At 37.5% G+C, this 22,445-nt stretch overlaps 3 protein-coding genes across 3 annotated transcripts; 2 read left to right on the top strand and 1 right to left on the bottom strand.

Moving 5' to 3' along the window:
- Positions 1 to 4,542: 4,542 nt before the first annotated feature.
- On the top strand, positions 4,543 to 6,936 carry LOC142162946 (uncharacterized). The gene is made up of 5 exons (XM_075220174.1): positions 4,543 to 4,570; positions 4,628 to 5,389; positions 5,594 to 5,671; positions 5,753 to 6,510; positions 6,586 to 6,936. Exons 1-5 carry the CDS (start codon positions 4,543 to 4,545, stop codon positions 6,934 to 6,936), a joined length of 1,977 nt encoding a protein of 658 aa, XP_075076275.1.
- Positions 6,937 to 10,216: 3,280 nt separating this feature from the next.
- LOC107795648 (subtilisin-like protease SBT1.4) lies at positions 10,217 to 13,283 on the top strand. The gene has a single exon (XM_016618321.2). It carries the CDS (start codon positions 10,748 to 10,750, stop codon positions 13,070 to 13,072), a length of 2,325 nt encoding a protein of 774 aa, XP_016473807.1. The 5' UTR covers positions 10,217 to 10,747; the 3' UTR covers positions 13,073 to 13,283.
- A 1,248-nt stretch (positions 13,284 to 14,531) lies between these two features.
- LOC107825466 (uncharacterized) lies at positions 14,532 to 20,336 on the bottom strand. The gene is made up of 5 exons (XM_075220175.1): positions 20,265 to 20,336; positions 19,308 to 19,425; positions 19,043 to 19,102; positions 14,932 to 15,003; positions 14,532 to 14,850 (listed from the first exon to the last, which is right to left on the bottom strand). Exons 1-5 carry the CDS (start codon positions 20,334 to 20,336, stop codon positions 14,813 to 14,815), a joined length of 360 nt encoding a protein of 119 aa, XP_075076276.1. The 3' UTR covers positions 14,532 to 14,812.
- Between the last annotated feature and the right edge of the window lie 2,109 nt (positions 20,337 to 22,445).

The following is a 22,445-nucleotide window of genomic DNA, read 5'->3' on the forward strand; positions in this document are numbered from 1 at the left end:
TTTGAGTGAAAACCTAGGGTTTTGATAAAAGTTAGATTTAACCACGAAATTTGTTATGGAATGAAGTATAAATCATATATTATTGATCCTTAGACTATAAAGAATAACTTTTTTGAAAAAATTTCAGAATCCAGGCACGTGGTCCCGGGGTCAGATTTTAGGAAACTTGTGTTTAAGGTTGGGAAATCACTTTAGCAACTAAAATGCGAACTCTTGAGCTTGTATTGACTAGTTCCTACCTCATTTAATTAGTTCCGGATCGTTCGGCTCCAGATTGAGAGTTTGAGCTCATTCTTGGTATTGGAAGTACGCTTTGGAACGAGGTAAGTCTCCTTTCTAACCTTGTAAGAGGGAATTATCCTCATAGGTATAATAATTGAATAAATTGCTATTATATGCGAGGGCTACGTATGCACTAGGTGACGAGAGTCCGTGCGTAGCTACTATTATGCTAAGTCCGGGTAGTCTAAGACCCAAAAGCATGCTCTATGTGATATTCTTGTAACTTTATGTTTAATTCGGATTTGTATAAATCATGTTGATTAGGGTAAACGAGACTAGTAAGAGGAACATTATCTTTCTTGGCCTTTTAAAGAGAAATTGATTATTTTTGTGAGCAACTGCTTTCCCAGATATACATTATTGTCTGCTTGTTGTTGTGTTATTTATATTTGATCGCGTCGCATGTTTGATTCGTAATCGGGGTAATATATGCATTTATGGTTCGCGTCGTTCGACCCTTGGCAGTGCACAATTTACTTTTATGTTGGATCGGGCTGTACGACCCTCTGTATTACTTGCGCATGTTTCACTTAGTATTTTTCTGTGGACTGAACTTTGTATATGCCTTGAAATGTAAAAGGTTAACTATGAAATTATCTGAAAAAAGGAACTATTATTTCTTGCCATGAAATGCTAATTAATTGTACTATCCATGCTTAGTATAAATTCTTTCTCATATTAATTGACCCTAGTAACTATCAAGTCGACCTCTCGTCTCTACTTCTTCGAGATTAGACGGGATACTTACTGGGTACATATTGTTTATGTACTTATACTATACTTCTGTACTTAATTGTCCAGGATCTGAGGCAGGTACCTCTGGCTATCAGTCTGGTGCATATTCCTGAGCAGATTTCAAGACTTCCATGGTGAGCTTCTTCCCTTCCTGTGTCGTTCAACAGCTAGATGGAGTCTCTCTTATTTCTTTTTGTTGTCTATTCTATTTCGGACAGTATGATAGATTGATTCTTTTGTATATTCTACTGGTTGCCCACAACTTGTGACATCAGGTCTTGGCACACACATTAGTAGACTATTCTTCTAGGGATTGTATAATTATTTTGGTACATTACTGGTTATTACTCGTTCTAATCTTAACTTAAGGAATTATTGCAAGTAGGTTGGTAAAAGTAAAATGAGAGCTTATTTGGTATTTTCGCGAGTTGGCTTGCCCGACAATGGTGTTGGGCGCCATCATGAACTATTATGGAAATGGGTCGTGACAATAGCAGTACTTATAAAAATACTGGTATGACTTTGATCTTCATCATATTTAAAAGCGATAATATGTTTTTGCATGCAATAATTATCATCTATCCAATAATATGTAATTGTCAAATAATCATTTCTATTAACAATATGGCTAATATCAGAAGTTAGAGAAACTCTACAAGGAAGGTGGTCAAACAAATAACATATGTATGTTTGATATTGTTCCATGAAGTCTAAAATAAGAGAACGAGTTGGACCGAGTGCACCAAAGTTCGAAATAAATTGAACACTTAATAATTTTTGAAGTCTTGAAATTGAACTTTGCAACTCCGATGTTACCACGAAGAAACGTCAAAGTTTAAACTTCAAATAATACCATAAATAAAATTTCAAAAAAAATGAGAGCCAAATAGTTGGTTGCAATTTAGGTGAATAATGAGAGAATGACAATTGAGAATTATGGTTTGAGAATTGAGAGATGAGTGAAAAATGAAGAAGAGGGGGATATATTTATAGTTTTTTAAAGGGCCAAATTAGTAAATACTAAAAGTGTTATTTTTTTAAAAAATGCTGAAAAAGGGATATTCTAGCAAAATATCTGTTGGGCAACGGTCAAAATAGTAGCTGACCATTGCCAATGGTCAACTATATTTAAAAAAAATAAAAAATAAAAATAGTCGTTGAATCGGTCCGGATCGATCCAGTTAACTGGTTCGAACTTGACTTAACAATACCGGTTCTGACCTGTTCGGTTAACTGATACCTCTATCCTACCCGGCACAATCCGTTCCCCATCCTAACCCATCCCTGTCTGGCCCCCTACCTACTGGTCTGATCCGGTCTAAAATCGGTCTGGGACGGTCTAGAACCGGATCAACCCGGCCCATTTGACACCTTTATTTTACACCAAGCCCATTCAAAGTTTTCATCGGTTGTCTAATCAGTTAGTCATATCAATACCAAACAAAACCAAATTACTGATTTTATTATATGGAAAAAGGTCAAAAGTATCCCTTTAGTACGAAATTGGTACAAAAATATCCTTCGTCCATCCATTTGAATAAAATGCACCTATAGTTATTTCTTTTGGCTCAACATTACCCTTATTACTAACAAAAAATTCTAAAAAAAATAAAATTTAATTAATATCCACATGTCACCGTTGCATTGGTATAACTTAAACGTCAATCAAAATATAATTAAACTTACCCATAACCCGTCAAAATATTGACCTGCTCCTTTAGAATCCAACTCTCTCTCTAGTAAAAAATTTCTAGGTATTATTAGTATATCATATGAACCCCGTGTGTATGAAATTGCACAATAGGTGTCACACGGAGCAGAAAAGCTACATATTAATAGGAGAAATAGCAAAATAAATTAAAAATAAAAATACACATTGCATAAATAGTAAAAATTGAAGAAAAAAAATCATTAGATTTTCACAGAGGAATAACAAAAAGTAGTGAAGAAAACCCCTAGAAATTTTAAATAAAAAAAAATTATACAATAAAGAATACCCATTACATAAACAAAAAGAATCTAAACTTTTTTCATTAAGAAGAATATGACAATTCCTTCCGTTTTCCATAAAATTTATTCTAAAAGAGAACTCAATTTTGAGTTTGCCTCATGAATAATCATAGACATACACTCGTCAAAAAATGCTCACTAAAATAAAATGGGGAAGAGGCAGAGGGGTCAATATCCGAGCGGATTACGAGTGGGTTTAATTATAATTTGGCTTAGGGTTTACGTTAGGCCAATGGGAATGGGACGATGACACATGGATATTAATTTATTTATTTTTTTGAATTTTTTGTTAATAATAAAAGTAATGTTGAGCCAAAAAAAATACGGTTGGGACATTTTTATTCAGATAAGTGGACAAAGGACATTATTGTACCAATTTCAATATTTAGGTGCAGTGCGGATCCTTTTCTGTTTTTTATATTGTACTTGCACCTCAAATTGGTTTGGATTGATTCCATTTTGTGGGTCTTTTTGGGTTTTTTGTTATATGAATATTATTTCATTTTTACTTTGTTAAAGTTGTAGATAAAGTTTTGATAATTGAATATATGTTTAGTAAAAATTGAAAAAAACTGAAAAACATATGATCCATTAAAATATTCTTATCAAAGAATCTTTTTAGTAACGGAAAAGGTCCAAAAATAGCCCTAAACTATGGTAAGCTCACTTTTGTCCTCCGTTAGTAAACTGGGCAAAAAATATCCTCCCCGTTAGCACAATGGGCGTCCTCCAACCTAACGTCCCTCCACACAAGCCATTTTAATCCTACATGGCATCCACGTAGTTGTGACATGGCAGCCCCATAAACGGGCAACCTTCTAAACTCGCTCCGAAACCCATTTCCAAACAAAAACCCCATTTCATAACAAAAAACCCAATTTCTTCCTAGACCCTTCTTCCATGGAGATTTGAGAGTTGAGGTGATGATAAGATCGAGCAAGGTTTAACAACACAAATTGAAGATCATCTAAAGATATTCAAGTAATTTTCCCTTCTATTCCCCAGCTTCTTTGTCTCGAACTTCAATTTTTATTTTTATTTTGTAATTTTCTAGGGTTTTGTCTTGTACTAGTATTTCTGACCAGATTTCTTAGTGTATAGTGTTTGCATATGGGTCTGGTACTCTTTTTGTTTGTTATCTTTGTTGTTTCCTTATATGGTGTCACTTTGTGCCCTAGGTGTACATTGTCTTTGGCTGCAAATGTCCTTTTCACATATTTTATCATAGTCTGGTAGGGTTGGGTTGTTGAAATCGACAGAACCATGTGCATTTCTTCTTAAAGACTTTTTTTTCTTTCCACGGTAATCGACAGAAAAATTGTATCATAGACTGTGTGTGCTTCTCTTAAAGTGTGTGCTGACTATTTTTCTTCTCTTAAAGTATGTGCTTTATTCTTTCCACTATATTATATGCAGTAATTTATTGTATGTTCAATATTTTATTATCAAAGGTGTTAAATTATTCATGTGGTCCCTCTATGTTTGCTTCTATGTCTATATTATAGATATTTCAATATGGGGGACTATGAAGAGCCAATTTCAGGTCAATATTAGTGTGAATTAGGTACTGATTGTGAATTGGATAATGATAAAAGTTCAGATTATGGTTCAGATACTAGTAAATATGATTTTGAAGAATTAGAGTCACTTAGGATACAAAAGGGTAAAGAAGTTAATGATAAGCTTAGTCACTACAAAGAGCTTGATAAGTCTATGAGATTTAAGGACTTGGAAGAGGCCAAAAAAGTCATGAACTTCTATGCTATTGCAAATTCCAAATCTTTGAAGCTTAGAAAAAGTGATAAAATAAGAGTAAGGTATAGATGTGTAGTAGACTGCCCTTTTGTGTGCCTCATATCTGAAGATAAGAAGGGTCTTGGCTTTAAGATTAAAACATTGAAGACAAGGCACAACTGTGAAGATGCATTTGAGAATCCTAGAGCCAAAACAAAAACTTTAGCTAAATATTTCAGGAGTAAGGTGCAGAATAACCTTAAGTACAAGATAAAGGATATGAAACTAGATTTGAAAAATCAATTTTTATTGAATGTACATAACTCCACATTGAAAAGGGCTAAGAGGATGGCACTTCAGCAATTGCAAGGAATCTTTTTAGATGACTATAACATATTAAAAGCATATACAAATGAGATTAGGGAGAGAAATCATGGTAGTAATATGGTTATCAATTTATCAAAAGATGCTATGGCTAAAGGTAAAAGAAGATTTCTTAGAATGTACATATGCTTCAATGCAATGAAGTTGGGGTTTAAAGAAGGGTTGAGACCAGTCATTGGACTAGATAGGACTTTCTTAAAGGGTTATTGCAATGGGCAATTATTGGTGGTTGTTGCACAAGATTGTCAGAATCATTTCTATCCTTGGCTTGGGCTGTAGTTGACAAGGAAAACACCTTGATATGGACATGGTTTCTCGAGCTGCTGAAACACTCATTAAATCTGAAAAATGGAACTAGTATTATCTTTATGTCTGATATGCAAAGGTACAACTTATGATTTTGCTTAACTGATTATTTCTAATTATATATTTAAATTTACATATGCAGGGTCTATTGGAAGCAGTAAAAACTGTCCTCCTCTCTCAAATCATAGGTTTTGTGTGAGGCATATTGAAGCCAACCGGAGTAAGAGGATCAGAATTTCAGGAGAGATAAATAAATACCTATGACGGTCTGCTTGGAGAACTTATGAGGAGGACTTTAAAGATCAACTAAAGAGTCTTGGTGAATTGTCTGTTGATGCTTCCAAGGAGTTGCTTAGGTATCCACCACAGAATTGGTGTATGTCATACTTTGATACATTGTGCAAATATCAGATGATGGACAATAATTTTACAAAGTCCTTCAACTCTTGGATCTTAGAAGCAAGAGGCAAGCTTATCCTGAAGATGCTTGAGGATATTAGAATCAAGGTCATGAACAGGTTGAGAGAGAAGGAAGAAGAAGCTAGAACATGGGGAGATGAGTTTAGTCCTAACTGCATGAAGTTGTATGCTGCTTATTTGAAGGTAGCCAACTTATGTACTGTTCATTTCAATGGTAAAACTGGCTATGAGGTTTCTGAGGGTGATGATAGACATAGAGTGAACCTAGTGGAGAAAAAATGCACTTGTAGATCCTGGCAGTTGACTGGCATCCCATGCCCGCATGCCATCAGGGCACTAAAATACAAGATAGAGGATCCAATGACTGAAATTAGTTGGTGGCACAACAAGGAAGCTTATTTGGTGACATATAGGGCCAAGTTGATGCTTGTTAAAGGTGAAAAGTTCTGGAAAGTATTACCAGAACATGCTATGGACCCTCCTCCACTTGCCAAAACTGTTGGAAGGCCAAAAGTCAAAAGAAATAGGGAGAATGATGAGGCTAACAAGAGACAACGAGATTGGACTGCATCAAGAAGGGGAACTAGAATGGCATGCAGCATTTGTGGTGAATTGGACCACAATTCAAGGACATGCAAGGTACTTGCTTCTTAACTTATCTTTGTTCTTATAGCAGATTGCAGTTATTTAATAGAAAGTTTTTCATTTTAATAGGTTGGTGTTGAAGGAAATATTGAGGATGTTAGTTGTTCAGCCCCTCAACCAACTCAACCAACACAAGAAGGTGAACATGAAAGTGAATTTGTATTCATGCCTACACCAAGAGTTCCAAGACACAAAACAGAACCCTTTGGTGATGGTAGTGAGCATGAAAGTGGCCCTGCTTTAATGCCTAAGATTATTTCTGAAGATCAAACACGACTACTGATGAGGCAGCAACAATTGACCTCAGAAGAAACAAGAGTCATCTCTTTCGGAGGAGATCATACCGGTGTGAGTTATCCCACTGATCTTCCTTACTCACCTACTAAGCTCACTTGGAAAGGCAAAGAAGTTGTGACTTGAAATCAATTGGAAGTAGCAAAACAAAAGAAAGTTGGGAAGTTGAAGTGTAGGAAACTCAATGGGAACGCACAAATCTAGGAATCTTGGTTATTGTATGTAGTTGCAAATTTGGGAACTCAGAGAACCCTTTTTTTTTATGTTTTGGTTTGTACTGTAATATTACAGCAGTGCTGTTTGGTTTAGTAGTAGTTTTGTAAACATGTTTTGATGGTTGGACATTGTTGTTTTGTAGCAGCAGTACTGATATTTTAATATTACGGCAGTACTGATATTTTACAACAGTTTAGTTATTTTGTTTCAACTATTTTGACAGTGTTTTTTTCTGCAAATTTGGACAGTGTTTTGTTTACAGTAGTGTTTTGCAAATCTGGACAGTTTGGACAGTTTTTTATTTACAACAGTATTTTGCAAATCTGGACAGTAATTTTTTTTGCAAATCTGGACAGTTTTTGACAATTTAATAGTACAATTATTTATTTATTTTTTGCAAAACTGGACAGTTTAATATTACAGCAGTATTTTTTTTTTTTGCAAAATTGGATAGTTTTGGACAGTTCAATATTACAGCAGTGTTTTTTTTTTTCAAAACTGGACAGTTTTGGACAATTCAATATTACAACAGTTTTTTTTTTTTTGCAAATCTGGACAATTTAATATTACAGCAACATTTTTTTACAAATCTGGACAGTGTAGTGGTCTTGGCAGTGAAATAGATTCATATGCAGAGTCAACAACAATCAATTATCATTGTCCAAATAAAACAACAACAAGAAGCCTCCTTGTTCAACTGTAATTGCAGTATGCTAGTTATCTCTTAAGTTATTTTTACCATAATGCTCTTGCAGTCATGCTTACTATCCGTCACTTTGAAGAGTTGGAAACATACTACAACATACTAAACATATATAGATTCATTTCATTACCCCTATAACTAAACCAAAATACTACTACAGCATATTAAAACAACATACATTCACTTCATCATCCCTAAGACAACCAAAGCAAATAATAAATCCCATGAAACCAAAATGATATTTCTCATCTTCTTCACTTTGACCTCTAACTTACTAGCTTTTTAAGCTTCCACAAGTTAAAATTGCTCCATTTCATCAAGTTTCATCTTCAAAGTATGCCTTTTAACCTTCATAACATCTTCCATTTCATCAAACAAGTTCTTAGAGCCCCTTTGAACCATCGTAGCTTATTCCATGAGGTACACTTTATTCCTCAAATTGTTCCTCTCGACCTTAGCAGTATCAAGTTTAATTTTTAAATTTTTTATCACCATCACCGCTCGATGGGATACATTGACAATGAAAAAAAAGACAGTGAATACAATGAAATACATAAAATACAACGAAATACATTGAATTACAATGAATAAAAAGGCAATGAATACAATGAAATACATGAAAATACATTGAAATATATTAACAGAAAATCAAGTTGCTCAGCCCCAAACTCTGTCGTCTTTGTTCAAGAATAAACCCTAATTTCCAGCGAATCCGCCGTTCACCGGAAGCCCGTAGTGAAAACGCACCGCCTTGGTCCGGCGATGGTGCCTTCAATGGCAAAAAACAACGTCAAAGCCTTCAATGCCATATCTCAAAAGATGTAGAAATCACAGAAACTTATATCCTTAAATAACGAATTGATTGATAAAGACGAATTAAGGATATCATAGAAACTTATATCCTTCAAAGCCTTCAAGACTTCAATGACGAATTGAGGAAGGAAGAGGAACAGTGAATTCAATGGGTGGTTTTGCCCCTCTCTGTCATTCTCCGTCGTCGATGATCACTCAAATGAAAATTTTCCGAGACAATTGAGATGAATCAGTGGAGAATTGTGGTTGTATTCATGGAGAAAGACTGGCGTTGCAAGAGAGGGTGGAGAAAATCTGAAAGAATGAGAGAGAAAAATAATACAAAGTGTATTTTATGGTTTAAGGGTAGGAGATGACCATAAATAGATATTTGACTATAAAAATCAAAAAGTATCTATGAAATATAATTTTTTTGAAAAGATATTTATTTAAAATAAATAAAGTATCAACTTTTGCTATAGGAGATAAAAATTCCTTATTATTTTTAACATTTTCAAACTATGATCAATCACGAGGAAAAAACACTAGTGGGAGTAGTTGGAGAATGGGTAACGAGGGATCTGCAACTATGCATGTGGACTAAATTAGGAATATGTTCATTCTACAAACATCAAATGGAATTATCGAGTAATTTAAGATTCAAATTTCACCAAAAGTCTTCCATGTTCTCTTTATTTACCACATGCTATTTTTTTAGGCCTGAATTAATTATTACTAAAAGTCAATATGTAAATGCAACGAGTTAATTGAAAGTTACTACACTCATACTTCTATTCTATATAACATATCCCTATATAACAACACGTCACTATAAAAGCCAAGCTTTTCCGGAATTAATATTTATGTTATGTTATAATATATATTCTCTATAACAGCATTTGTTATAACATCCAAAAGTATTCGAAACAAACGAGGCTTTATAGAGAGGTTTGACTATACTCCTTCCGTTTCAGTTTATAAAAACCTATTTTCTTTTTGGTTCGCTAAAAAAGGATGACTTTTTTCTAAATTTGTAAATACTTTAACTTAAATATAATAGTCTACTATCAATTAAAAGTTTTTATAGCCTTATAAATCTTCTGAGATGTTTAACATTACAAGTTTCAAAATAATTGTAGCCACACAAATATTATGATTTATTTAATATCATAAGTTTTAAAAGATAAGTATTACTTTCTTAAACTTGGTGTCCAATCAAAAAAGTTTATACAAATTCAAATCGAGAAAGTAATGTTTTTGTATTACGTCCTTAGAGACCAAATGTTATTATGTGAACCACAATGACGAGATTTAACTCTTTTAAAAAAAAACTAATTATACTGTCAAAGTGTCATCCAATAAAATTAGAACGATACAGATTATACTGTCAAAGTCACAAAAATTATGTTTTTTTCTCTAATTTCCTCAAAAGTTAACATGAAGAGATAAAAAGAAAAACAGTTACTAGTAACACTTAAAACAATCATTTTCTATTTATCGCAATAATATTACACTCAACAGTCAACACTCTTCATGGGCATGGAAATTTCTTCTTTCTGGTTGCGTGTATTATTTGTAGGATAGAAGCAACTTGCAAGAAACATATACTCCTTGTGTAAACAATAATGTTAGGGCTAGTTTGGTACAAGAGACTGAGGATAATTAATTCTGTAATTAAATTTAGATAAATTTATCACATATTTGGTTGAATAAAATCGCCATATAATTAATCACATGATTGTAAAATTATTTTTATTCTTATGAAAATGTGGGAATAATCCTGGGATAACTATTCTCGGAATAACTCGTTCCCCAGCAAAACAACCCCTTAGAGAGGTCTGAGTCTCTAAGCATATTCAACAACAATAATAACAATAACAACAAAATACCTAGTATATTTTCACAAGTGAAATTTGGAGAAGGTGTACGTACACCTTTAAAAAGACAGAAAAATTGTTTCCAATAGAACCTCGTTTAGATTTCACCATATTCCAATTAAGCAATTATCCAAACCAACCCATCTTTTGTTTCTTATTACTGCTGTAGTCTGTACCACATCATTTATCCATTACTATAAAAATATCTGGCTGGATATCCAAATTGAATGGAAAGTGAATCAATCAGTATTTTCAACGTGGCCCAATAAGGCCCACCCAATTGGTTTCTTCTTCTTCTTTCTTATATGAACCAGAAAATTGGTTTCCTCCGGCCGGCAGACTGTCTATAATGGCGTCAATTTCCGTTCTTTCATTCTTTTTCATTGTTATCTCTTTCTGCCTCACTCCGGTGACCATTTCCGTCCAATCCGACGGTCATGAAACTTTCATCATTCACGTTTCCAAATCCGATAAGCCCCGTGTTTTCACCACCCACCACCATTGGTACTCCTCCATCATCCGATCCGTTTCTCAACACCCTTCTAAAATCCTCTACACCTATAAACGTGCCGCCGTGGGCTTCTCCGCGCACCTCACAGCCGCTCAGGCTGATCAGCTCCGCCGTATTCCAGGTGTAATCTCCGTCCTTCCCGACGAAGTACGCCACCTCCACACCACCCATACCCCTACCTTCTTGGGACTTGCTGACTCTTTCGGTCTTTGGCCCAACTCCGATTACGCTGATGATGTCATCGTCGGAGTTCTGGATACGGGTATATGGCCGGAAAGACCGAGTTTCTCCGACGAGGGTCTCTCTCCGGTTCCTTCAAGTTGGAAAGGGAAATGCGTTACTGGACCGGATTTTCCTGAAACCTCATGTAATAAAAAAATCATAGGCGCTCAAATGTTTTACAAAGGGTATGAAGCTAAACATGGCCCAATGGATGAATCAAAAGAATCAAAATCGCCAAGAGATACTGAAGGACATGGAACACATACAGCATCAACAGCAGCTGGTTCTGTAGTGGCAAATGCTAGCTTTTACCAATATGCCAAAGGTGAAGCTAGAGGTATGGCTATAAAAGCAAGAATAGCTGCTTACAAGATTTGCTGGAAAAATGGTTGTTTTAATTCTGATATATTGGCTGCCATGGATCAAGCTGTTGATGATGGTGTCCATGTGATTTCACTTTCCGTTGGGGCTAACGGTTATGCTCCACATTATCTCTATGATTCTATTGCAATTGGAGCTTTTGGAGCATCCGAACATGGTGTTCTCGTCTCATGTTCAGCTGGAAATTCTGGTCCCGGAGCTTATACGGCAGTGAACATTGCCCCGTGGATGCTCACTGTTGGTGCTTCAACTATAGATCGTGAGTTCCCTGCAGATGTTATTTTAGGAGATAATAGAATATTTGGTGGTGTTTCATTGTACTCCGGCAATCCTTTGGCCGATGCCAAATTGCCGGTTGTTTATTCCGGCGACTGTGGTAGCAAATACTGTTATCCAGGAAAGCTAGACCCTAAAAAAGTCGCAGGAAAAATTGTTTTGTGCGATAGGGGAGGCAACGCTAGGGTTGAAAAAGGGAGTGCAGTGAAGCAGGCAGGCGGAGTAGGGATGATACTCGCTAATTTGGCTGACTCCGGCGAAGAACTCGTCGCCGATTCACATCTTCTCCCGGCGACGATGGTCGGTCAAAAAGCTGGAGACAAAATAAGACACTACGTAAAGTCTGATCCTTCACCGACGGCGACAATCGTGTTCAGAGGAACCGTGATAGGAAAATCACCGGCGGCGCCACGTGTAGCGGCGTTCTCGAGCCGAGGACCTAATCATTTGACGCCGGAGATTCTTAAACCGGATGTTATTGCACCTGGAGTTAACATTTTGGCCGGTTGGACCGGATCTGTTGGACCGACCGATTTGGATATTGACACGAGAAGAGTAGAATTTAATATTATTTCTGGAACTTCAATGTCGTGCCCTCACGTTAGTGGATTGGCTGCTTTACTTAGACGGGCCCACCCAAAGTGGACCCCAGCAGCGGTAAAGTCAGCACTTATGACAACAGCTTACAATTTGGACAATTCTGGTAAAGTATTTACAGATCTTGCCACTGGCCAAGAATCTACTCCATTCGTTCATGGATCAGGTCATGTAGATCCGAACCGAGCATTGGATCCGGGTTTGGTTTACGATATCGAGACTAGCGATTACGTGAATTTCCTATGCTCCATTGGCTATGACGGCACCGATGTCGCCGTGTTCGCGAGAGATTCTTCTCGAGTGAATTGCAGTGAACGAAGTTTGGCTACTCCGGGAGACCTGAATTACCCGTCGTTCTCCGTTGTTTTTACCGGTGAGACTAACGGTGTGGTAAAATACAAGCGGGTGGTGAAGAATGTAGGGAAAAATACAGATGCTGTGTATGAAGTGAAGGTGAACGCGCCGTCGTTGGTGGAGGTGAGTGTATCACCGGCGAAGCTTGTATTCAGTGAGGAAAAGCAAAGTTTGTCGTATGAGATTAGCTTAAAGAGTAAAAGCAGTGGTGATTTGGAGATGGTGAAGGGGATTGAATCTGCATTTGGGTCGATTGAGTGGAGTGATGGTATTCACAATGTGAGAAGCCCAATTGCAGTGCGTTGGCGTCACTATTCTGCGGCATCCATTTGAGACTCAAATTTTGAGTATTGGAGCTTGACAATGTAGCCGATGATTGTTCTTTACTGCATGGACCAATAAACTGGGATGATGATAAATTGAAAGAGGAAATGCTGCTATAGAATGTTGTCTTTAATTTCACTTTCTTTACCTTTTTCTCGTTTCGGATGTTGTTCAGATTGATGTACATATGAATGAAGCATACCCAGTTGTTTCACAGTAATTGACAAGAAGCCTGGTGGTTCAAATAAGTATATCAGCTATATGTAACTTTGTTTTTGACAAATTACCAAATCCGTAGTCTAGCATCTATCATAGCCAATAGCGACATACAATAGAAGCGCAGCGAGGTATATAGGAGGGGAAGAAAGAGAAGAGGGACGGGTTGGGCTATGACCCAAATTTTACGTGATGGCAGATATCCTTTGGCTTGGGAAGTGCTCTTTTTCTTCAAATCCAAATATGTTTAAAAATAAAACTTGGATCCAGTGATAAGGCTGAAACATTACAGCTTTTAAGTTTTATAACAACGACCCAGTATAATCCCACAAGTGGGATCTGGGAAGGGTAATATGTACGCAGACCTTACCCCTACCCCGAAGGGTAGAGAGACTGTTTCCAGGAGACCCTCGGCTCAAAAAAGCAATAGGAGATGATATATTAGTACCATAAAAATGCGTAATAAAAATAACAACAATAACAACAATATATAAGAGATATGAAATATGAAATACAGGATACAAAATACGAATATATAAGAGATATGAAATATGAAATACAGGATACAAAATACGAAATACGAAATAGATGGCTGGTATAGTACAACTAGAAGGGAAAGCCCTGCATCAATAGACGACCAATGACCTTCCTAGTCTAACTCCTAACTGGATAGTCTCTCTCTATTGTGCTGTAGAAATATTCACACTCTCCCCTAACCTACAACCTTAATGCTCGACCTCCATAATTCCCTATCAAGGGTCATGTCCTCAGTAATCCTAAGTCGCGCCATGTCCTGTCTGATCACCTCTCCCCAATACTTCTTAGGTCTTCCTCTACCTCTCCGCGTGCCCACTACAGTCAGTCGCTCACACCTCCTCACCGGTGCATCCGTGCTCCTCCTCTGAATGTGCCCGAACCATCTGAGTCTTACTTCCCGCATCTTGTCCTCCATGGGGGCCACACCCACCTTCTCTCGAATATCTTCATTCCTAATCTTATCCATCCTTGTATGCCCGCACATCCACCTCAACATCCTCATCTCTGCTACTTTCATCTTCTGGATGTGTGAGTTCTTTACCGGCCAACATTCAGTTCCATACAACATGGCAGGCCTAACCACTGCTCTATAAAACTTACCTTTTAGTAACGGTGGCACTTTCTTGTCACACAAGAGCTTAAAAGTTTGGTAACTTTGTGCTAGAGTTTAGTATTAAGTATTTGTCAGCAATGTTAGGCTTTCCAAATAACATAATCAACAGCAACACAGGCTTAACTTTTGCAATAGAACAATGAAAGATTCCACAACTCACATGATATGTGCAATTGAATACCAGTTCCAATAAATCCTATCCCCAATAGAAAGCAGTCTCATTTGTGGCGTCACAAACGAAAAGCACTTGAAAAAAGAGTTTCCGGGTCGCACTACATTAGGAGTCATGTAATATAGATGCAACAGCATGATCAGATGATCCCCCCTTGCTGCAATTTTTTTTTCTTTTTGCCTTTCCCCTTGCTGCAATTTAATGAATCCTACTAGTGACCATACTTCTGAAACTCCCACTCACTGTTATCTGTGCAGAGTAATAAAAAAAATTCCAAACATTACGAAAAGTTTACAACCCCACTAGAAACGAAAAGGCCGATGATAATACCTAATGGGCACACTTGACGGGTTTTGAGCCATCGACTGATGCAGTGGAAATGAAAGGCATGGTTACATACACCTGCGAGAATCTCAATCAAGAAACTTCTATTGCACAGCAATATAATTAAGAAAGAAACATTGATCAGTAGAAAGAACAAATACTACTAGTAGTTAAGGAAATATACCTAAAGACCCCCTTACCCCTCAATAAAACATCAGGCAGGTAAAAGGAAAAACGAAAAACAAAATGCATAGAGAGTTAACGTGGGTGCATAAAAGAGGGAGAAGCAGATGACAAGATGCAGTAAACTAGATTTACATCTAACTTAATATAAAAGATTGACATGCTAGAATTACTGCATGTTAAGGACTTACATACCAAGCCAACTAGGGCAAAGTTTATCAAACCAATAAACATGGTTTGAGGAGGCACATGTAATAATAAACACACAAGTAAAACCAAGAGAGTTTGTAGAACCAATAAACATGATTTGAAGAGGCGAATGTAATAATAATCATGAAAGTTAAACCAAGATGAACTTCACATACTTGATCAAAATGAGGAAAGGGAGCTTATTCACTTAACCTATATCACAGTGCTGTACATCATAGATGATTCACATGTTCCGATGTCTTGTGATGCTTCAGCAATGCTCTAACATGTTCTTTTATTTCAAAAGGTAACAGGATAATATACAAAAACACACATTGTTCTATTTAAGAAATGGTTCCAACGTTGTGGTTTTGCTTGAAGTATGCTCTACTATAAACATGGAATCTATTTAGAGAAACAGGACAATAAAAAAGACGAAGCACTTCAACAAGAAATAGAACCAGTTGCTCCTTCAGTTTCAAGTTTTGACTTAACAACTAGTAGCATTCTTGTTGGAGAACCTCTCACTAGATCAAAATCACCCCATCAGCTCCCTACCTCACAATCCTTGCAAGCAACAGGCCAAATACTAGTCATCTCTTGTACAAAATGTTTACTTTCATGGAACAAAATCCCCGAAATTAACTGTTGGATTTCAATTGCAGACCTAAATGCTAAATTTGCACTACATTTTGAAGAGAAAATTCAAAGTGAAGAAGAAATTTTGTGAGAATAAGCTAAATTTGAAACTAGATTTTGAAGAGAAAATTCAAAGTGAAGAAGCAATTTTGTGAGAATAAGCTATAGATAAATGATCTCCCCCCCGAGATTTATCCCGCACGTTAGGCGGTCATGATGCTCAACTTCTGGAGAAAGAACCAACAAGAACGAATGATATGTTCTTTATATTTTTCCATGCAATTGTGAAAACAATGCAAGTCTGGGAAAGCAAATTATGAGTGCGTGCTCTGAATATGCAAAATAGTGCAAGTTTCATACATTGTGTTTTATTCTCCATGCAGTTTATGCATCCAAATTGGAGCTAGTCGTTTAGCTGCTCATGAGTCTCCATAGTGAGTTCAAGGTAAAAAGGTAATATGGGAACAAAGGTTATTGGCTTATATCCCCAAAAAGATGAAGGGGAAAAGAAAAGAGAGAAATGCTTAACGAAAAGAAGCATGGTAGAGCAAAAAGCTAATTGAAATTCACCCGAAATTGGGACAAAAGCCACCCTCAACCTGGCACAGTCCATCCAACCTCCAATATACAGTTCTCTTCTCTCCACCTTGTCTTCGGAAAAAACAACTCCATACCAACATACACCACCCAAAGAAAAAAAAAAGGCTTTCCACTTTTCTGGCTACTTTTATTAATTATCTTAGCATAATATTGGGGTTAGAGGTTTGATTTAGTCCATATGGTGCTTTCATTCAAGTTGGATTTTGGTGCATGAGTTTGAGCATAGAGCTTTCATCTTGCGATGATTATTTTGTTTTTTCATTAATGTTTGAAGCTTTCATCTGACGAGACACGAGGCGGCGTCAACGAGAGGTTAGAGGTTTGGAGACATGCTCTTGAGTCTAAAGGTTTCAAGTTGAGTAGGACGAAGACGGAATACCTCGAGTGCAAATTTGGGGTTGAGCCGACGGAAGCGGGAGTTGAAGTGAGGCTTGACTCTCAAGTCATTCCCAAGAGGGGTAGTTTCAAGTACCTTGGATCGGTTATTCAGGGGATCGGGGAGATTGACGAGGATGTCACACACCGTATAGGGGTGGGGTGGATGAAGTGGAGGTTAGCGTCGGGAGTCTTGAGTGACAAGAAAGTGTCACCGTTGCTAAAAGGTAAGTTTTATAGAGCAGTGGTTAGGCCTGCCATGTTATATGGAACTGAATGTTGGCCGGTAAAGAACTCACACATCCAGAAGATGAAAGTACCAGAGATGAGGATGTTGAGGTGGATGTGCGGGCATATAATGATGGATAAGATTAGGAATGAAGATATTCGAGAGAAGGTGGGCGTGGCCCCCATGGAGGACAAGATGCGGGAAGTAAGACTCAGATGGTTCGGCCACATTCAGAGGAGGAGCACTGATGCACCGGTGAGGAGGTGTGAGCAACTGGCTGTAGTGGGCACGCGGAGAGGTAGAGGGCGACCTAAGAAGTATTGGGGAGAGGTGATCAGACAGGACATGGCGCGACTTAGGATTACTGAGGACATGGCCCTTGACAGGGAATTATGGAGGTCGAGCATTAAGGTTGTAGGTTAGGGGAAAGTTGTGAATATTTCTACAGCACAATAGAGTGAGACTAGCCAGTTAGGAGTTAGACTAAGAATGTCATTGGTCGTCTATTGATGCAGGGCTTTACCTGCTAGTTTTTACTATACCAACCATCTATTTCGTATTTCGTATTCTGTATTTCATATCTCTTATATTGCTGTTATTTTATTATGCGTTTTTATGGTACTAATATATCGTCTCTTGTTGCTTTCTTGAGCCGAGGGTCTCCTGGAAACAGCCTCTCTACCCTTCGGGGTAGGGGTAAGGTCTGCGTACATATTACCCTCCCCAGACCCCACTTGTGGGATTATACTGGGTCGTTGTTGTTTGAAGCTTTCATCTATAAAGGGAGGGGAAGAGTAATGTTTGCTTAAGAAATGGTAGAAGATAGGAAGAGAGTTACAGGATACAACAATTCTCATCAAAAGATGCGTTGTCAGGATATAGGGAGGGTTAAAAGAAAAAAAGACCAGAGACAAGGAAAAAAGGGAAAAATTATGTCTGGTCTAGCAGCAAAAGGTGATAAGGTGCTAAATCTTCATTGAATAAAATCAAAGTAGGGAGAGAAGCAGGTTCACTCCTCTGGTTGAAACAGGGAGAAGGCCGATGGATCGAGGAGGAATATAAAGAGTTTTGCATAGACCTTCTTCCTCATTGGCTTTTTAAAACTCTCACACAAGTCGCACTTGCCTCTCACATGACATCTGGAATTCTACTCCGTGTGACTGGACACAGCTTCAACAAAAATGTCATAGTGTAGGACAAAAAATTACACTAAATGACCTTGGTCACAACTGAAAAACTTGGCCAAAGGCTTTGAGGACTATGGAGACATCACTCTATTACAATATATGCGATGGTTGAAACGATATGCCTAATGCAATGATATCAAGTGTGTTATATGCCATTAACATATACTCATCTAATCATGTGTTCTGACACACGCACAAAATAGATACATTAGGACACCAAATTCATAAAACATAAGTTATAAGCATCTTTCATCATGGCATATATATGTTCATCCCTATTCCCTTGGCAATGATTACCAATATGGAATAGATGTATATTGTCTCAAGGCACAAAGGTAACATATACACGCCCCTGTATGGTATGGAATTGGAATGCGGAACATTAAACCTCATTCATATATAAACTCATCAATAATTGATTCAGTTAACCAGGAAACTGCTAAAACACATAGTGGAAACATCAAATATTAACTGCAAGAGATATTTTACGCAAGGGAAAAATAGATGAAGTGAATACTAAAGGGAGAAAACACCTAATTCCACTAGCAAGCAAGCAATCATCTACATCTTACAAGTCCCCATTTATAAGAACTTGCAGAATGAGAAAAAAAAACATCTTTTAGCGAGATGAATTCAGCTTGTTATCACCAAGTGTCATATTTGCAATTATTCCTGAGAAATATATTTTAAAAAAAGAAAATTGAGAACAGCGTACCCCAAGCAACAGTGCACTCCTCGCTAGTTGCACTAGCTTGATTAGCTTGACATTCGATGCCTGATAGCAATTTTCACACAATGGAACAAATAAATAGAGGATAAAGTATCCATCTTTTTCGTTTTTAGGTAAAAAGAGAAGCTAAAGAAAATCTTCAAAATACTCAGAGGTCCATAATATGGTTCCTGCAAATAGCACAGTTGTCTACAACAATATCTGCATCAGCAATTTCACGAATCACGTTAGCTAAACACTAATTTCATACCGGTTGATCGGGAACAGCGACTACAAACTATTCCAACAAAAAGATTCAAAACACAAGAGAGAAAGAAGGGATGCAGTGAGTTAGAAAAAAGCGAACCCCAATTCCCCTTTAACTTTGACTAATGTCATTTTTCCTCCTTTATCCTACACAATACCCTTTTTGCCCTTGAATTTTCAATTCCCTATATAGTATACTTTTTTATTCTATAATATTTTTATGGTTTTATCTTTAATTTAAATTATGTTATATAACAACAACAACAACAACAACAACAACAACAACAACAACAACAACAACAACAACAACCACCTAGTGTGGTTCCACAAGTGAGGTCTGGGGAGAGTAGGATGTACGCAGCCTTACCCCTACCCTGGAAGGGCAGAGAGACTGTTTCCGATAGACCCTCGGTTAAAGAAGGTGAGAGAAGCCCTGGTAGCAAGTAATAGCAAAACAATAATTAGAAAACTAAATCGGAGATAGCAACAGATAATATGAAAGGGATACTGATAACAAGTAGTAGCAAGATAACATATTTAGAAAACTAATTCCAAGGCAACAGACAAGAATATGAACGAAGTACTGCTAGCAAACTACGGAATTACCAATGGCAAGTAACAACGAAACGAGACATGCGAATATAGCAAACTAAGGAAAAAGGGGTATTGTACTAGCGCTAATACTATCGAGCTAGAGAAGACAAAAGGAAATGCACGACTACCTACTACCCTAATCTTCAACCTCCACACCCTTCTATCTAGAGTCATGTCCTCGGTTAGCTCAAGTAGCTCCATATCCCGCCTGATCACCTCTCCCCAAGACTTCTTTCTACCCCTCCTCTCACCTCATAAGGCTAACCTCTCACATTTCCTGAGAGGGGCATCTGCGCTTCTCCTCTTAACATCCCGAACCATCTCAACCTTGTCTCACGCATCTTTGCCTCCACAGGGCCACTCCCACCTTGTCTCCAATAACTTTATTCCTAATTCTATCCAACCTAGTATGCCCACACATCCATCTTAACATCCTCATTTCCGCTACCTTCATCTGTTGGACATGAGAGTTTTTGACTGGCCAACACTCTGCCCCATACAACATAGTCGATCTAACTACTACCTTGTAGAAATTACCCTTAAGTCTCAACGGCACATTCTTATCACACAAGACATCGGAAGCGAGCCTCCACTTCATCCACCTTTCTCCGATACGGTGTGTGACATCCTCATCTATCTCCCCATCCTTCTGAATTATAGATCCCAGATACTTGAAACTCACTCTCCTGGAAATGACTTGCGTATCAAGTTTCACATCCCCGTCCGCCTCCTGGGTAACACCGCTGAACTTCCAAGTATTTTGTCTTAGTCCTGCTCAACTTGAAATCCTTAGACTCCAGGGTATGTCTCCAGACCTCCAGCCTCTCGTTAATGCCACTTCACGTCTCATCAATCAGGACTATGTCATCCGCAAATAACAAGCACCAAGGCACCTCCCCTTGAATGTGACGTGTCAAAGAATCCATTGCCAGGGAAAATAAAAACGGGCTAAGTGTTGATCCCTGATGCAACCCATCTCAACCGGAAAGTAATCCGAGTCTCCACCTGCTGTCCTAACCCGTGTCTTAGCTCCATCATATATGTCCTGAATCACTCTAATATACGCTACATGCACTCCTCTAGCCTCCAAATATCTCCATAGAACCTCTCTGGGGACTCCAGGTCAATGAATACCATGTGCAAATCCTTCTTCACCGCCCTAAACTACTCCACCAATCTCCTCACAATATGAATAGCCTCAGTGGTCGACCGTCCTGGCATGAAACCAAACTGGTTCTCGGAAATAGACACACACCTCCTCAACCTCCCTTCAATCACCCTCTCCCACACCTTCATCGTATGGCTTAACAACTTGATACCCCTATAGTTATTGCAGTTTTGGACATCCCCCTTATTCTTGTACAACAGGATCATCGTACTCCGCCTCTACTCTTCGGGCATCTTCTTCGTCTTAAAAATGACGTTAAACAACCCAGCAAGTTATTCCAAGCCCTCCTTACCTACGCTCTTCCAGTATTCCACTGGGATTTTGTCCGGCCCCGTCGCTCTACCCCCACTCATCCTGCGAATAGCCCCTACAACCTCCCCAACTCGTATACGTCTACAATACCCGAAATCTTGATGTCGCTCCGAGTACTCCAACTCCTCCAACACAATGCCCCTATCTCCCTCTTCATTCAAGAGCCTATGGAAGTAAGACTGCCATCTCTGCCTAATCTGTGCCCCCTCCAATAAAACTCTTCCCTCCTCATCTTTTATGCATCTCACTTGGCCCAGATCTCGAGCCTTCCGCTCCCTCACCTTCGCTAGCCTATACAACTTCCTGTCCCCGCCTTTATCCCCAATTTCTTCGTATAGACGACTAAACGCGGCGGTCTTAGCTGCAGTAACCGTCAACTTTGCCTCCTTTCTAGCCTTCTTATACCCCTCCCTATTAGCACTTCTGCCCCTCGTCTATACTCTCTACTAGCTTCAAATATACCGCTTTTTTGGCTTACATATAGTTAATATGCATTAGATTAAAATACCAAGAAGAAAGATAACAGTAAATTTATAACATTTATAAAAGGATTATTCTACTTATAATTTTAATGAACTTAAATTATAATTTATAATAGGTATTACATAATCTATATATATATATATATATATATATATATATATATATATATATATATATATATATATATATATATATATATTAAAGCAAGAAAGTTTGTATTGTGGTTAAGCCAAGTGGCAAGCTACAATAAAGCCACTTGGCAATCTTAAAGAGCTTGTAGGAGATTGTCATGAAATAAGGAAATATCACATAAAAACTATATATGTAATTCCATTTATTGAAATTAAATTGAAATAAGAATTTTTTTTAAAAAAAAAATAAAGTTCAATCACTGTACTAATATTTTGTAACTGAAATTTTTTATTTGGAAAGTAAAGAATTTTGATATCAATAGTATTTGGATTCCTTTTCTAATATCGAGTGAGAAGAATATATCCTACTGTAATCTAATGTGCAATTTTATTTTATTTTCAAAATTCAATACTTTTTAATGAGTTGAAGAATATATTTTAAGGCTTTAACCTA

Source organism: Nicotiana tabacum, chromosome 8 (genome assembly GCF_000715075.1).
Source record: "Nicotiana tabacum cultivar K326 chromosome 8, ASM71507v2, whole genome shotgun sequence".
In the NCBI taxonomy this organism is placed as follows: Eukaryota; Viridiplantae; Streptophyta; class Magnoliopsida; order Solanales; family Solanaceae; genus Nicotiana; species Nicotiana tabacum.

Bases quoted from the DNA above. Each gene is read 5' to 3' on its own strand.
- LOC142162946 (XM_075220174.1), top strand. From the start codon at position 4,543: ATGGGGGACTATGAAGAGCCAATTTCAG. The intron at 4,571-4,627 runs GTCAATATTAGT...ATAAAAGTTCAG, and splicing joins CTATGAAGAGCCAATTTCAG to ATTATGGTTCAGATACTAGT. The intron at 6,511-6,585 runs GTACTTGCTTCT...TCATTTTAATAG, and splicing joins ACAATTCAAGGACATGCAAG to GTTGGTGTTGAAGGAAATAT.
- LOC107795648 (XM_016618321.2), top strand. From the start codon at position 10,748: ATGGCGTCAATTTCCGTTCTTTCATTCTTTTTCATTGTTATCTCTTTC.
- LOC107825466 (XM_075220175.1), bottom strand. From the start codon at position 20,336: ATGAGGATGTTAAGATGGATGTGTGGGCATACTAGGTTGGATAGAATT. The intron at 19,426-20,264 runs GTGGGAGTGGCC...AAATGACATTAG, and splicing joins ATAAAGTTATTGGAGACAAG to TCAAAGTTAAAGGGGAATTG. The intron at 15,004-19,042 runs GTACGCTGTTCT...AGATTCTCGCAG, and splicing joins GGAGTGCACTGTTGCTTGGG to GTGTATGTAACCATGCCTTT.